The following is a 16187-nucleotide window of genomic DNA, read 5'->3' as shown; positions in this document are numbered from 1 at the left end:
TGTTTTAAATTTAATTTCAGATAAACATTACAGGCACTTATCTCAAGGGCTCACTGAAAAGCTTCCCTTCCACAGCCAGTAATGCGCTATTTGCTGTGGATGCTGAAACGAAAAATACACATCCATTTAACTGCTGCTTCTATTAAAGGATTACCCCATTTATGAAATCAACCTTCTCAGATTAGAAGTGATGAATATCTTTTCAATTTTCCATTGGCACTCCAATGCACAATTACATAAAAATAGCCTGCAAAGTACCTCAAGCTCTGGTTGACACAAATACCTTTGGAATGCTGGGAAGAAAACAAGAATATGTTTGATAGAAATAAAGGCGGATGATACTGAGATGAGACTGCAGCGTATTATCACCTAGCAGTTATAATTTCGGCTTTATGTTACAATACTCACAGAGCGTTTTATTTTATATGAAAACACAGAGCTGCACCCATAGAGACTTTCCACTTTTTTATTCTTCTGATGGAAAACTTTATCTGCTGGCTCCAGCCACCGGCCTATTAGCTGTGCTGCCCAAAAGAATAGGAAGGAAGTCGAGCCCTGCACAGTATATGACAACTAGTGGTTTCCGGACATATTCTCGCTACTTACAGAAAGTGATACACTGAATTCAGCTTCCATCCTGTTGCTGAACTTCATAATTTGGCATTGATTTATATTGGGACAGGACTATGTGAAAATGAATAGGGATAGTCAATAAGATGCAAATTCAGGCAGTTTTAAAATGGACCAATTCAAACCCATCTCAGAGTAATTTAAAGAGTAACCAAAGAAACCCCCCCTGGTGGAATACTCACCTCGGGAGGGGGAAGCCTCTGGATCCTATTGAGGCTTCCCCCATACTCCTCACCCTGCGGTATCCAGTGCTGGCAGCCCCCGAACACTGTCCAGGTAAATATTTACCTACCATGATTGAGTGCAGGCACAGTATCGGCCTTACGATCCGGCTCAAGCAGAAATAGCTGAGCCCAATCGGGCCATCAGCAACTCGCACCTGCACAGTAGAGTAGACCTCGGCTATTCCGCCTGAGCCCAATCGGAAAGCTGCTACTGCGTCTGTGTTAGATTGCGGTAGGTAAATATTGCAGGCACCACTGCCAACCGTCTTGTCAGCTATGGTTTTGGGGGAGCCATCGATGGATCCTTGAGGCTTAGGAGTATGGGGGAAGCCTCATTAAAGAGACTCTGTAACAAATTGTTTATCTTTATTTCTTCTATGCTATAAGTTCCTATGCCTTTTCTAATGTGGTCTGGCTTACTGCAGCTTTTCCTAATTGCACAGTAGCTGTGTTATCTCTGTTATATGATCTAATCTTCTCTCTATAGTCGGCACAGTCAGGCTGAGGCAGTCAGACTGGAATGTGCAGGGCTGCTTGTGATTAGCTAGAAGCTGTACACACCCCCTGCAGGCTCTGTGTGACTAACACACTCTGCTTAGCTGAGCCTATTAGAAGCTGGTTAGTTTGTTTGTAAACACTGCCTAAAACTGGCAATTACAAGCCAGGTTTGCAGCAGAGAATGGCAGAAACAGCACAGAGGGGACCAGGAGCACATAATGAATAGAATGGTATGCTTTTTATTGTAAGAATTTCAGAGTACAGATTCTCTTTAAAATCCAGAGGCTCCTCCCTTATAAGGTAAGTATCCCCCGGGAGAGGGGGTGGGGGTTAAAGCTTAGTTACAAATTCTCTATAAGGTTTTTCAAGCTGCATAAATTTGCACAAAATTTCCAAAATTCTGTTTCAATCTACATTATTTGCAACTCATTGAGCATTCCTATGAATGGACAGGATCATATTTACGGTGTAATTTGCAATAGGTCTTGTTAAATGTTGAAGCAGAAAATTTGGTCACCACAGTGCCTGTTAGTATTTAATACTGGCACCAGCCGAGCTCCAGATAACAGATTCAGGTATTTTAAAGGGGGCCAGGGCTTGACTATTATGTAGACCAGCACCGGATATATGCGCCGGGGCTCGGCTCAGTTTTAGAGCTATATTAGTATCCAGGTTTAAACAAGGTTATAGGTAAGTTAGCATTTGTTTTAGAAGGGGTATTATTAGGGTATAGGGAGGAGAGATTTAATAGTTAGCAAAATAAAGAAGGTTAGGGTTAGTCGTTGAGGAAGGGGTTTGCACTTGAGTCACTTGTAATTTTGATACTCCTCTTTCGTGGATGTTGCATTATTGGACAGTTACTTATGCTTGCTGAGATTTTCAGGTGTGCAAAGATTTTAAGGCTAATGGATATATTTATGGAGTTAATGGACCCCTATTGTGAAAAATGTTAAATACATGTGTACATACATATAAGAAGGTATTTTGTCCTGGAGTGAATTGCACCATAAATTACTTTTTCCTATGTTGCTGTCAATTACAGTAGGTTGTAAAAATCGAACAGAACGGACAGGTTTCAGGCTAGTCTATCTCCTCGTAGGGGATTCTTAGGTTTTTCAAAATAACTTACTGAGCGGCAGCTGCTCAGTCCAATTTCAGAATAGTGTGCATATGAGTAGGAATGCCAGCCAGCATATCTAGATACTTTTTATGGGGTGCTTTTGAAAGAATAAAGTAAATTCTGAGAATCCCCTTGAGGAGATGGACTAGTCCAAACCCTGTCAGATTTTTTTTACTTACTGTAAGCAACAACAACATAGGAGAAAAGTATTTTATGTTGCATTTGAACCTAGGAGAAATTAAATTCACGTCTTTTATAAATATCTGTGCACAGGTTTCCAATTTTCCAATTTTAATGATAGTAGTCCACTAAAGAGGAACTGTAACCAAGGATTGATCTTCATCCCAATCAGTAGCTGAGGTCCCTGTTGCCATGAGAAATATTTCTCAAATAGATCATCGGGGTGTCTGTATAGCTGATATTGTGGTCAAACCCCTCCCAAAGTGTGATGTCAAGACCAAGGTCCTGACAGTTTTCTGTCTGTGAACTTCATTGCATTGTGGGAAATAATGGCTGTTTCCAACTGCCAAGCAACCAGTATCTCCCTCTGTGCATATGTTTGTTTAAAAACAACAACAACCTTTTAGCCTATCGTATTGTTAGTGGGTATGGTTAAATATATGGCAGTTGGCAGTCTAGTTTCTTTCTTGTCCGCCAGTACTGTAGTAAAGGTGATTACATGTAGGCTGATTGTGAATCAAACAATATGAACAAATTACATGGCAAATATCAATCATTTCTTGATCTCCATTTTATTTTTTAACTTCTCACTTTGCTATGTATTAATTTATTTTTCCCCCTTTTCGCTGAAGTTCCAAACTCATAACTACTTAACAACCGCCCCAAGCCAAAGGGCTGCGTGCGCATCTCCTGCTTAAGGGGCGGAGCTCCACCCCGACTTCAGTCTCCGAGCGTCTATTGCCGCTCAGGAGACTGTTAGACAGCAAAATCGCCGTCTTTACACAGTGTACAGCGATGCGATCAGCAGCAGCACTGTACTGGGGACAGCCGTGTGACACAGCTGCCCCCCTGGGGGACTCAGAAGCGATCGCTGTGATAGGCAGACAGGGGGAGGGAGGGTAATGTGCATATGAATTTTTTTTTTTTATAAAAAATGACACAGAAAATGTTTGTTTATAAACAAACACACCTGGGGGTGATCAGACAGAGAGCTCTGTTGGTGGGGGGAAGAGGGGGGGGGGGAATCACTTGTGTGCTGTGTTGTGCGGCCCTGCAGCTTGGCCTTAAAGCTGCGGTGGCCATTTTCATAATAAAAGGCCTGGTCTTTAGGGCTCTTTCACATCAGAGCTTGCGTTGGAGAACGCTCAAAGCATACGTTTTGTTGTATGCCTTTTACTGCGTTTTGATATGCGTTGCACTGCAGTGAGTGTGCGTTTTTAATCCGTTTTCAATGCGTTACTGCACATAGAAAAACACAGGTAATTAAGTTGTCAACTTTCTACATTGTTCCTCTGTTGCATTCTGGGACTGATTGCCTGCGTTAACGGATTAAAAACGCGCATAGTGTGCGTTTTACATTGACTAACATTGTAACGCATAAAGCTAGCGTTGGCCAAAAAACTGCGCCTGGGTGCAGTGGAACGCAACGCACAAAAAGGCTGCGTTATATGTGAAAGCTAAAATGAAAGTCTATGGACTTTCATTTCACCTTGGGTAACGCAAACTTTATCCTTTGCGTTGAAACGCAGAAAATCTGCCCTAATGTGAAAGAGCCCTTAGGGGGGTTAATCACTATGGTCCTCAAGTGGTTAAGGACCGCAATGCTAAACCCCCTAAAGACCTGGCCATTTCTCACTAAATTGGCCACTGCAGCTTTAAGGCCTCACTGCAGGGCCCTCCAACTCAGCACACAAGTGGACCCCCCCCCTTTTCTCCCCATTAACAGAGCTTTCTGTTGGTGGGGTCTGATCGCCCCCAGATGTTTATTTTTTTATAAATATTTATTACATTATTTTTTAAATAAATTTGCCTATTTTTTTTACACTCCACCCTCCCTCCTTCCCTCCCTCCCCCCCCCCCCCCGCCAGCCAATCAGCATGATCATTTGTCATATGACAGCAAATCACTTCCTGCACAACAGAGGGGACAGACGTGTTACACGGCTGTCCCCAGTATAGCGCTACCTTACATCGCAGCGCTGTACAGCAATAAAAGACGGCGGCGGATTTGCCATCTGACAGCCTCCCAGCGGCGATCACCGCTGGGAGACTGAAGGCGGAGCGGAGCTCCATGCGCATCGGCGCACGCCATCGCCTACAAACCACGCCCCAGGGACCTTACGCCGATCGGCGTTAGGCGGTCCTGAGGCTGCCGCCGCGTCCACGCCCGTCGGCGTGACGCAGTCAGCAAGAAGTTAAGTATAATGAAGATTATTACATTACACCATTTTTCTTCATGTAATGAAGTGGTAGATACATTTGTGGATGTGTGTGTTTCTGAAGCACATCCTTATTTTATTTGGTGTTTCTCTTTAATAGCTTTTGGTGTATTAATAGAAAAATATAAAATATCCCAGCACTCCTTTTACCATATTGACTCCACAATCACTCTGTGCGATGATCTGCACATTAATGAATAAGGCTATTCAGCTCAGAATGAGCTATTAAATGAGTCTGGTGAAGCGCCAAGAACAATTTGTTTAGAGAGAGGTCCTTCAAATGGGATCAGTGTTTAGAGCCATTTAATGCATGTTAAGGTTTCAGTCCAACCATATGAAATCTAAATCTATACTTCTGTGAGAACCCGCACTTCTAATAAGACATTCTCCAATGATCTCCTGCCTTATATTCATACTCTTAAAGCATTTAAAGATTGACCTTTTCAATTTTGCCACTGATAACTTACTAGCAAAGGTAGTGAAAGATTTTTACTTTTGCTGCTTTTTCTGATTAGATAAAGTTATTGCATTATAGATGTTATAGATGTCAATTGCAAGTTTATTTTAACTATTCATAACTAATTTGCAACTACGAGATTCAGCAGTTGAACGTTATAAAATGTTTAAATAAATAATGCTTAATTACTTTAAACCACGCTCTTTAATTTCTGCTACTAGCTCATAGCCTACTCTGCTTCTCTTAAAGTTATTGGAGAAACAATCGTATGAAATAAGTTTGCCTTAGGGCAGAATTCAGTAACCCGTTACTTATGTAAAAGCAGTATTTTTAGTAATACCTTTTCTAAATAGTACTGTTGAGAACGCGAGCTTCAGTAGTCCACAGATTTTTTTTTGTTTTGTTATAGTTCTTCTTTGGCGCTTCGAGTCGGCCAGGAGAAAAGCGTGATATGCCCTTCTTGGGACCATAAAACGCTCCAGACCATAAGACACACCTAAGTTTAGAGGACTAAAAACCAGGGAACAAAATATACTAAACCTGTTGCGTCCATGGTGCTGGGGAGTCTTGTGGAGCTTCTGTCCTCATTTGTTTCCCCTGTGTCCTTATATGTGCCACCCTGTGTTCTCATATGTGCCCCCTGTGTCCTTATTTGTGTCTCCGGTGTGCTCATATGTGCCCCCCTCTGTCTCGTCTTCTCTGCTGTCCCGATTTCCCTGTGTCTCCTGCCCTCTCTCCTGAGCCTGTGTAAAGTCGATGGGGAGACGTGTTCGCAGTTGAAGTCTCTCTTTCTTCACTTCTGCATTAGTGCCGTAAACAGAAGTGAAGGGAGAGAGACTTTGGTTGCAAGCTTAAACCCCTCAGTGGCTTTCCTTCAGAGGATTACCGCTTCTCATTTCCACATTGTGGCAACGTTATGCAGTAAGCCACAACCTGCAAACTCCCCACCAATGCTGTAGGATGCTCCTAGAGACACACACGGGACAGAAGACAGGGGACACATGGGGACAGGGAACAGACACCCGGCCAAAATTGTTGTATTCGGACAATAATACACAATGACTTCTCCCCCCATTTTTATGGGAGAGAAAATGTGTCTTATGGTCCAAAGAAATATGGTAAATGTTCTGGTAGCTGGTAGCTAAGAACTGTTCTCATCCACAGCTAGAAATTCTTTCATCTTCCATGATAAACAGTAATGGTTAGCTTAATTGTTTGTTGATTCACACAGTTATTCCATTGTCAACCAGTCCAGCATCTGAGTTTCAACCACCATTCAGCTGTTATATGAGCAACTAAATGGGGTAAACCACATGAGTAACTGGTGCAAGTGATTGACAAGCCATACACCACTGCCAGTGGCATTTGCACAGATGCTACTGTACTTGGCTCTATTCACACCACAGCTAACCCTCAACTGCCTTCAAGTGCCTGCAAGCACGTACCTTATGACAACAGCAGTAAACTTAGGGCTTTTTTCACGTGCGCACAAACCTTCGTGCTTTAGTGAATCAACCCCATCTAGTGCTAACAGGATTAACTTCTAGCCTGTAGGCCTGGAACTCTAAATCAGTGCTGTGGCCGGCAGCAGGGATCTCTGTTGGTGCGGGACTAGAGCAGCAGCGATGACGGTAGGCGGGACCTGTATTCAATGAGTATGCAGCATCGTTACGCGTTTCAGCATCACAACACCTTTCTCAGATGGCTGGAGCTGCCGACAATGAGCCATTGAGGACACTTGTCCACGGAGCGAAAACCTGATTTCTGCACATTAGACATTTTTCAAAACATTTTTTTAAAACCAAAGGGAAACTAGGCAGATGATTATGATGACACCTAAAAGACGGGCAGTGCAGTTTCTAGGCTAAAATGCACCCAGGGCGAGGGTGTAAAAATTGCACCCCCCCCAGGTCCCCCAGTATAGGTAGCCAGGCATAGGTGAGCCAGTATAGTTGCCTCCGGTATAGGATAACCAGGTAGGTGCCTCCAGTATAGGTAGCTAGTATAGTTGCCCCCAGTATAGGTTAGATAGGCAGGCGCCCCCGGTATAAGTTAGATAGATAGGTGCCCCAGTACAGGTTAGCTAGGTGGGTGCCTCTAATATAGGTAGCCAGAATAGTTGCCCCCAGCATAGGTTAGATAGGTAGGTGCCCCCAGTATAGGTTAGTTAGGTAGGTGCCTGCAATATAGGTAGCCAGTATAGTTGCCACCTGTATAGGCTAGCTAGGTAGGTAGGTGCCCCCAATACAAGTTAGATAAGTAAGTGCCCCCAATACAGGTTAGATAAGTAAGGGCCCCCAGTATAGGTTTGATGGGTAGATGCCTTCCAGTATAGGTTAGATAGGTAGGTGCCTGCAATATAGGTAACCAGTATAGTTGCCACCTGTATAGGCTAGGTAGGTAGGTACCCCCAGTATAGGTTAGATAGGTAGGTGCCCCCCAGTATAGGTTAGATAGGTAGGTGCCCCCCAGTATAGGTTAGATTAGGTAGCTGCCCCCCAGTATAGGTGAGATAGGTATCTGCTCCCAGTATAGGTTAGATTAGGTAGGTGCCCCCCAGTATAGGTTACATTAGGTAGGTGCCCCCCAGTATAGGTTAGATAGGTTGCTGCCCCCCGTATAGGTGAGATAGGTAGCTGCCCCCAAGTATAGGTTAGATTAGGTAGGTGTCCCCCAATATAGGTTAGATAGGCAGCTTCCCCCCATAATGGAGGGGGGAGCCGGAGCCGGGGGGGGAAACCTGACCTCTCCCTCCCTCTCCCCGGGCCTCCCTCCGTGCTCCCCCCTCAGATAAGATGCGGAGTAATTAATTAGCGCAGCAGGAAGCGTACATAACTACTCACCTCCCTGCATTCCACTAGCCACTCACTCGCGGCTGATCTTCCCTTCTCGGCATAGACGCTGATACACATGCTGCTTCCGGCTAAACAGGAAGCAGCATGTGTATCAGCGTCTATGCCGAGAGGGGAAGATCAGCAATGAGTGAGCGGCCAGTGGAACGCAGGGAGGTGAGTAGTTATGTACGCTTCCTGCTGCGCTAATTAATTACTCCGCATCTGATCTGAGGGAGGAGCACGGAGGGTGGCCCAGGGGGAGGGAGGGAGAGGTCGGGCTGCCCTCCCCACGGCTCCGGCTCCCCCCTCCATTACAGTGCCCCCTCCCAACAGCGCCCAAGGCGGCGGCATGGGCCGCACAGCCCTAAAAATGGGCATGAAGAAGGGGTTTCACAGAACTATTCTTAGCACACTGTGCTATATACATGATATGGCAGGCATTATTAATGTGCTAATTAAGCTGCAATTATTTTAGGTTTCGGCTGTAATGATTCATGCAATTCTTTAGGGTTTCCAGGACAATATTTCTACCTGTAAAGACCCGGGCTGTAACATTAATAGTATTATTATTATTAACATTTTTTGCAAGATGGCTACATCCATATAGCTAAAGGTTACATATAGCCTTTATAGACTACTTTGAGAATAAACTTTGTTACTATAACCTTTCAACATCCAATTTACAAATTGGAGAACATGTCTGTTCTTGCATGGCAACAATGCTTGCTGTGGCTTAAAAGCTGTTCTTGATTCTCCTCCCTCCTCTGCTAAATAGAGGCACATCACCCTGTCACTTCTGCAGAAAAAGGGGAGGGCAGAGTGAAGACACAGGCAGAGAGAGATTCTTGCTGTTAGTGATTACATTTGCCCATTAGCCAGAGATAAGCAAGCTTGTATTGCTAACTGCAGTGAAAATAAACATTTTCGCACATGGGGGATGCTTGGGAATGCTTTCAAATATTATTTTATGTACTTAAGAGTAGTTACTGAAATGTTAGTGTTCATAATATAATCCCACTTTAATTAATGACAACAGAATACCCAGCTAGCTCATGGTGACCCAGAAACACTAGGAAAGTATGGGGGGGGGGGGGGTTAGAAGAGACCAGAAGCCCCCCTACTACTTAAAAGCAGCGCTGAGTGTAATTGTCCCTATACAATAATACAATATTATACAATAACATTTGTAAAGCACTTTTCTCCCACAGGACTTAACGCGCATAGTTATGTCTCAGATCAAGACAAGTTGCAGGCTGGACTATGCTACAGAGGAAGTAGTCAGGTGTTCAGGAATGCCAGACTAAAGAGGTAGGATTTCAGTTTGAACTTAAATGCTTTAAGGGATGAAGCTGTCCTGATTGGGTATCGCAGGGAGTCCTAAAGTATAGGGGCAGCATGACAGAAGGCTGTGTCTCCATAGGTTTTGAGGTGGACTCTGGGGATGACCAAGGTATTATATCCTTTTGATCTAAGATTGTAGGGGATGTGATGCAGTTGCAACAAGTCCTTCAGGTATCCAGGGCCCAGATTGTGCAAGCATTTGAAAGTCAATAAGCCAATCTTCTCCATTCTCCTGAATTCTCCATTTTATCGGTAGCCAGTGGAGTGAGAAAAGTGTTGGTGTTATGTGGCAATGGTGGGGTTGGCTAGTTAACAAGCTTGTGGCGGCATTCTGTACTAATTGCAGGCGGTGTAGGTCTTTGTTTGGAAGGCCTGTGTAGAGAACATTGCAGTAATCCAGCCTTGATGTGATGAAGGCATGAAATAGGGTTGGAAGATCTGTTGGAGGTATGAGGTATTTCATCTTTGCAATATTTCTCAGGTGGAAGAAAGAAGGTCCCTACAGACATATACATACCACAGGCTGCCTATTTCACACATCCAACATTTTTATTGTTTGTTGCTGTTCTCTGGCTGATAGCTAATTTGATAACTATTCATGTTCACCTTATTGTCAGATACTCTCACGGTTCTTAATCCCACTTTCAAAAAATACATAAACATGTAATACAAACATATTTAAACACCTCCTGCTTGTTCATTGGCTCTGCCTTTCATCTTCAAAAACACTAGTAAAAATTAAGTTAGTGTGGCAGCATGTAGGCTGTAAATAGCCATTTGCCATAATAAGTTCTCTGTAGGTGGGAGCTCCAGTGGCCCACAAGAATAAAAAAAATACTCACTGTGCTGTGAGCTAAGGATGCAAAAAATTGAAAGTGCCAACCTCAAACGGAGGACTTGTGTCATGACAACATAGGATAATAATTTAGCATGTCTCAAAAATTCTAGCTGAAAGCAGATTAAAGTACACCTGAAATGTCTCTTAACCTAGTGTGTGTCCCCAGTACCCTTTTGTAAGCTCGCAAGAAAAAGTGGAAACTGACATACTTATTTACTTTTAAACAATACCAGATGCCTGGCATTCTGCTGATCTCTGTAATTGCAGTAGTTGAAGGTGATTTTGGCTTCTGCTCGGATATCTGAACTAACTATCCGCCCGGATTTCAGATGGGAAATGTTAGTTAGTTAGTTAGTTAGTTAGTGCTATTCAGATTTAAAAAAATATCCGAATTGCTATTCAAAGTTCGGATACTGGAAAAAGTTTGGATTATCTGGTTAGTTCGGATACCCGAATATTGGATGAGCACCACTGTTGGGATCACACATCTGAAGCATGTGGCTAATCCAGTCAGACTTCAGTCAGAGCACCTGATCTGCATCCTTGTTGCCAGGGTCTATTGGTAAAAGTTTTAGGGGCAGAGGATCAGCAGGACGGCAGGTAAACTGGTTTTGTTTAAAAGGAAATACATATGGACACCTCCATATCCCGCTTAGTTCAGGTGTCCTTTAAAGTGAACCCAAGAGGAAAATAAACTGATGAGATAAACAATTATATTTATCCTCCTACTCCTAAAAATGATTTTTTTAAGTATGCAACGGTTTTCTTTTATATTTACATATTTACAAAGTAGTTTGAATGTTTTACTGTCTCTAATCAGTGGCAGCCTATTAAGTGTCCCAGCGTTAGAAAAAAGTCAAGTTTGTGTATTTTATCTCTCCTTGCCCTCAGAAGTTGTATTCATCCAGGAAAACTTTTCTGGCTGTAATTTGCTTATCAGTGATGTTTACTATATTCCCAACACGGTACCAACAGCACAGAAGCTGTCATCTCCATGCCTAGAAATGAACTCTTTCAGGCAGTATAATAAAACAAGTAAGACAGCCTGGTTATTAATATGTTTTGTACTGTAAAAATACATGTTCAACTCATCATGTCATATACAGCCTCGATTACACTATAAGTTACAATGGTCATTTTGATTGCATTTATTTACAAAATATCTTGAGTATCAATGCAAGGCGCTTAATTCACTCCTTTTCTTTCCATAAATGTATTGTATCAGCCAGATCTTTTATGTAATACATTGTATTACAGCCGCTATCGCTGCTGCATAAATCGAGTCCAAGATGGAGGCGGCTGTTATGTGCCTGTTCATATTTGTGGGCGAGAATCCCATAATGTTCTGCACAGAATCATTCTGCTGCTGTATACTCTCCTGGGATCCAGAACAAATATTTACACACCACCAAGCAAATAATTATTCACTGCGCACTTTGTATGAATCTGGCAGTTTTTAACAGAAACTAGAGCAGGAATGAAAACATATTAATTGTCACTCATTCGTCTGCAAATTGATGAATAGGCCCATCAGGGAAGTATCCTCTATACAGCAATGACTAGCAATGACGTGCCTGGGAGTGAGGTAAATATACCCCTAGACGCTTCTGTGGCCTGAGCCTCTGATATTCAAATAGTTTTCTTTTCCCCTTGCGTGTGTTGACAGAATGATGTGAATCCTCATTTACTGAGGGCAGGAATTAATTAACTCTTGCTTTGAACATTTTTCCTCTCACTGTTGTTTAATAAAAGGAAGAGTTCCTGTCGCTTGCTTTGGAACTTTCAGCAGTGCATCTGAAGCCTGGCTTAAATACAAGTGTTTAATCTTCTAATTAGTTCCCTCCTGTCGGCAATCAGTTAGATGCTGAGCATCCTTGAAGGTCAGTTTGTCCTTCCTTCATTGAATCTCTTAAAGAGCCTATACTTGGACAGCCTCATTACCTGGAGTTTTGCCTGCTTAGATGTTCAGCCAATCGGCTGTGGCCTATATTCCGGAGTTAATACGACCACAAGGAATCTGCATAGCAAAGGTCACTGGCACAGAGAAAGGTTCCTTTTCATATCTGTACAGCTGGTTCTCTTTCAGCTCAATAAATTCCTGCACCACATGTACCTTCTTCTGCTTATGAAATCAGTACTGCTGGAACCTGAAAAGCACTAAATTTTAATGTTAAAGTGAAACTCCAGATAAAGAGTTAACAATCCAACTTAATGCACGAGCAACCGCCCAACATGACGATCCGCACATCATTTTATTTGCACGACCAGTATGTACACACATGCTGACCAACTACACAACCAACTCATTTAAATACTGTGCGAGCACCATATCCGCATTCAAAAAACAACAAGTTGTTTAAACGATTTGTACACACATGGCCACCCTGCACAATAGTTGGTCAGTTGATCCACCGGTTGGATCGGGCAAATCACCTCTAATCAGTAGCTCATCTAGTCGTTTGCCACGTGTCCAGAGTGGACCAGTCTCGGAAGAAGCACCGCCGTTAGGCTGCTCGTTAGTTGCCCTGCACCTACCGCCTTCTGCCTCCATCCTGGTAGGATCTGACAATGTATATTTGCTGTCACTGATGCGCAAGATGTTAGACTTTGATTGACACATCTACCATTGAATGATGCAAACTTGTCTGAATCTTTTGCACAAATTTTGATGTGGAATAAATCCAAGGAAACTGCAGTGCCTGATTGCCTTTCACCCTTTCTCAATGATCCATAGATAGTTAGTTAGTTAGGCTTGTCATTTTGGGTTCCTGGGTGCACCATGTGTTTGGCTGTGTTTATTATATATATATATATATATATATATATATATATATATATATATATATATATATATATATATATATATATATATATATATATATATATATATATATGTAACGATTGGTCATGCACATCGTGGTCGTGACTGGAACCAGACTGGCAGATCCACGATCTCTGCATGGCAATCGTTTTGGTTTAACAAACTGGAAGATCACAATAGAAATACTGACGTCTGCACAACGGAGTAGAATAATAAATGTGTTTTATTACAATAATGCAAGTGTACAAATGCAGATCACCATACACATACAATATACAATCAAACAACGCGTGGTGCACCACAAATACCAGAACCCTGACTATCTATCTATCTATCTATACAAATATATACAGCAACCCACACAATATGAGAATATATACAATAATACAATATATACAGACACGTCTCAACACAATCAGCACACAGAAGAATCGTCAGACTAGCAAGGATCAAATACCAGGAAATCAGAATGGATCAGAAGTACAGAATCAGAAGACAAGAGATTAGTCGAACAAGCAGGAGTCAAAATACCAGGAGCTCAGGATACAGCACAGATGGCCAGAGTCACAACACTGCAGGAACAAGACACAATGACCTAGCAATGTGCTGCTAGGAAGTCCGGCCTTAAATATGCAGCACATTGCTCAGGTGACTGACCAGAGTCTTTCACAGTTCCATCTGCTGGTGAGCTGAGGAATTGCACTGCTCCCAGCAATATGAGCGCCACCTGCTGGTAGACAGCTGAAGTCCACCTCAAGTTCCTAGTGCTGCCACCAGCAGGATGACACGGGCACAGATCATTACAGTACCCCCCTCTTTTAGGAGCGGACTCCGAACGCTCCACACGATCTCCAGAGTTAGCCCCACCTGGGTCCCAATAGAAAAACCGAGGCTGGGTGGGCAGGGAGGGAGAGAAATCAAAAAACATAAAATATGGATGGACCACCGAAGTCTTTAGAGGCTGGACAGCCTGGACATGATGTGACTGGCAAGAGTCACGCAGAAACACAAATTGGGAAACAGAGACATCAGCAGCGTGGAGATCATCAGGATCCGAAGGAGCAGGAACAGACTGGAACCCATCAGGATCAAGAAGAGCCGGAGCAGACTTGAGATCCGCAGGAACACCGTACTTGGAAGCAACACCTGGAACTGCGGACTTGGAAGCAACAACTGGAACCGAAGACTTGGAAGCAACAACTGGAACCGAAGACTTGGAAGCAACAACTGGAACCGAAGACTTGGAAGCAACAACTGGAACCGAAGACTTGGAAGCAACAACTGGAACCGAAGACTTGGAAGCAACAACTGGAACCGAAGACTTGGAAGCAACAACTGGAACCGAAGACTTGGAAGCAACAACTGGAACAGCAGACTGGATACCCTCAGAAGCGGCAGCAGACTGGATACCCTCAGAAGCGGCAGCAGACTGGATACCCTCAGAAGCGGCAGCAGACTGGATACCCTCAGAAGCGGCAGCAGACTGGATACCCTCAGAAGCGGCAGCAGACTGGATACCCTCAGAAGCGGCAGCAGACTGGATATCCTCAGAAGCGGCAGCAGACTGGATATCCTCAGAAGCGGCAGCAGACTGGATATCCTCAGAAGCGGCAGCAGACTCACCAACCTTGGAAGCAGCAGCAGAGTCGCCAGACTTGGAAGCAACAGCAGAGTCGCCAGACTTGGAAGCAACAGCAGAGTCGCCAGACTTGGAAGCAACAGCAGAGTCGCCAGACTTGGAAGCAACAGCAGAGTCGCCAGACTTGGAAGCAACAGCAGAGTCGCCAGACTTGGAAGCAACAGCAGAGTCGCCAGACTTGGAAGCAACAGCAGAGTCGCCAGACTTGGAAGCAACAGCAGAGTCGCCAGACTTGGAAGCAACAGCAGAGTCGCCAGACTTGGAAGCAACAGCAGAGTCCTGTGACATTTGAGCAGTTAACTGGAAAGCTTCAGGTAGTGCTGCAGGCAGATTAGCAACAGACTGAATAGTCTTGGGCAGGGCAGCAACAGGCTGGATTGTCTCGGACAGGGCAGCAACAGGCTGGATGGTAAACTGGGTGCCCTCAAATAGTCCAGCAGACCAGGCACTACCAGGTGAAGCAAGAACCATAGCAGGCAAGGCACCATCAGGAACATCAGTCTGAGCACCATTAGGAGCAGGAACATCAACAGACTTGGCACCTAAAGGAACAGCAGCAACAAAAGTCTGTGAAGGCTGGGCAGCAGCTTGCACAACCTCAGGCAAAACAGAAGACGGGATAACTTTAGGCAAGTTAACAGGTTGGGAGGCTTCAGACAGGACAGCAGGCTCAGTAGTTTCAGACAGGACAGCAGACTGTGTAACCTCATGGATCTGGACCTTTGGTTGAGCACTTGGCTGGACCGTTGGCTGAGCGCTTGGCTGGACCGTTGGCTGAGCGCTTGGCTGGACCGTTGGCTGAGCGCTTGGCTGGACCGTTGGCTGAGCGCTTGGCTGGACCGTTGGCTGAGCGCTTGGCTGGACCGTTGGCTTAGCGCTTGGCTGGACCGTTGGCTGAGCGCTTGGCTGGACCGTTGGCTGAGATCCCAATACAGTCTGTGCAGACTGGCACTGAAACTGTGTGAATTGAGCCTGTGTGGACTGGGAGCAAAGTTCCGCAGGCAAGGAGCAAAGTTCCGCGGGCTGGATGCAACACTCTGCGGGCTGGATGCAACACTCTGTGGGCTGGATGCAACACTCTGCGGGCTGGATGCAACACTCTGCGGGCTGGATGCAACACTCTGCGGGCTGGATGCAACACTCTGCGGGCTGGATGCAACACCCTGCGGGCTGGATGCAACACCCTGCGGGCTGGATGCAACACTCTGCGGGCTGGATTGCAGGACTGGATACTGCAGGATAAACATTCTGGAGCTCTGCAGGCCTGGCAGGCTGACCCACTGTCAGCAAACCTAATCCATGAAAGAGTCCACAAAGAAAGGCGAAGGACTGCTCAGGACAGACTGGAGATTGCTGAGGACACAAATCACCTGGAGTCTGCATGGAC

General features: G+C 44.4%; 1 protein-coding gene across 3 annotated transcripts in view; it reads left to right on the top strand.

Moving 5' to 3' along the window:
* Positions 1–16187, top strand: part of SPAG16 (sperm associated antigen 16) — a 1402284-nt gene that overhangs the window by 984567 nt on the left and 401530 nt on the right. Inside the window, exon 16 of one of the 3 annotated variants that reach the window (XM_068245389.1) lies at positions 21–97. The exons of the other annotated variants lie outside the window; for them this stretch is intronic. Within the exon in view, the coding sequence (XP_068101490.1) occupies positions 21–82 (62 nt within the window). The 3' untranslated portion in view covers positions 83–97. Of the gene's footprint in view, positions 1–20; positions 98–16187 lie in introns of those variants that run through there. 3 annotated transcript variants of the gene reach the window in all.

Source organism: Hyperolius riggenbachi, chromosome 7 (assembly GCF_040937935.1).
Source record: "Hyperolius riggenbachi isolate aHypRig1 chromosome 7, aHypRig1.pri, whole genome shotgun sequence".
Lineage (NCBI taxonomy): Eukaryota > Metazoa > Chordata > Amphibia > Anura > Hyperoliidae > Hyperolius > Hyperolius riggenbachi.
Note: the sequence above shows the minus strand (reverse complement) of the source record. Positions and strands in the feature narration are given on the sequence as shown.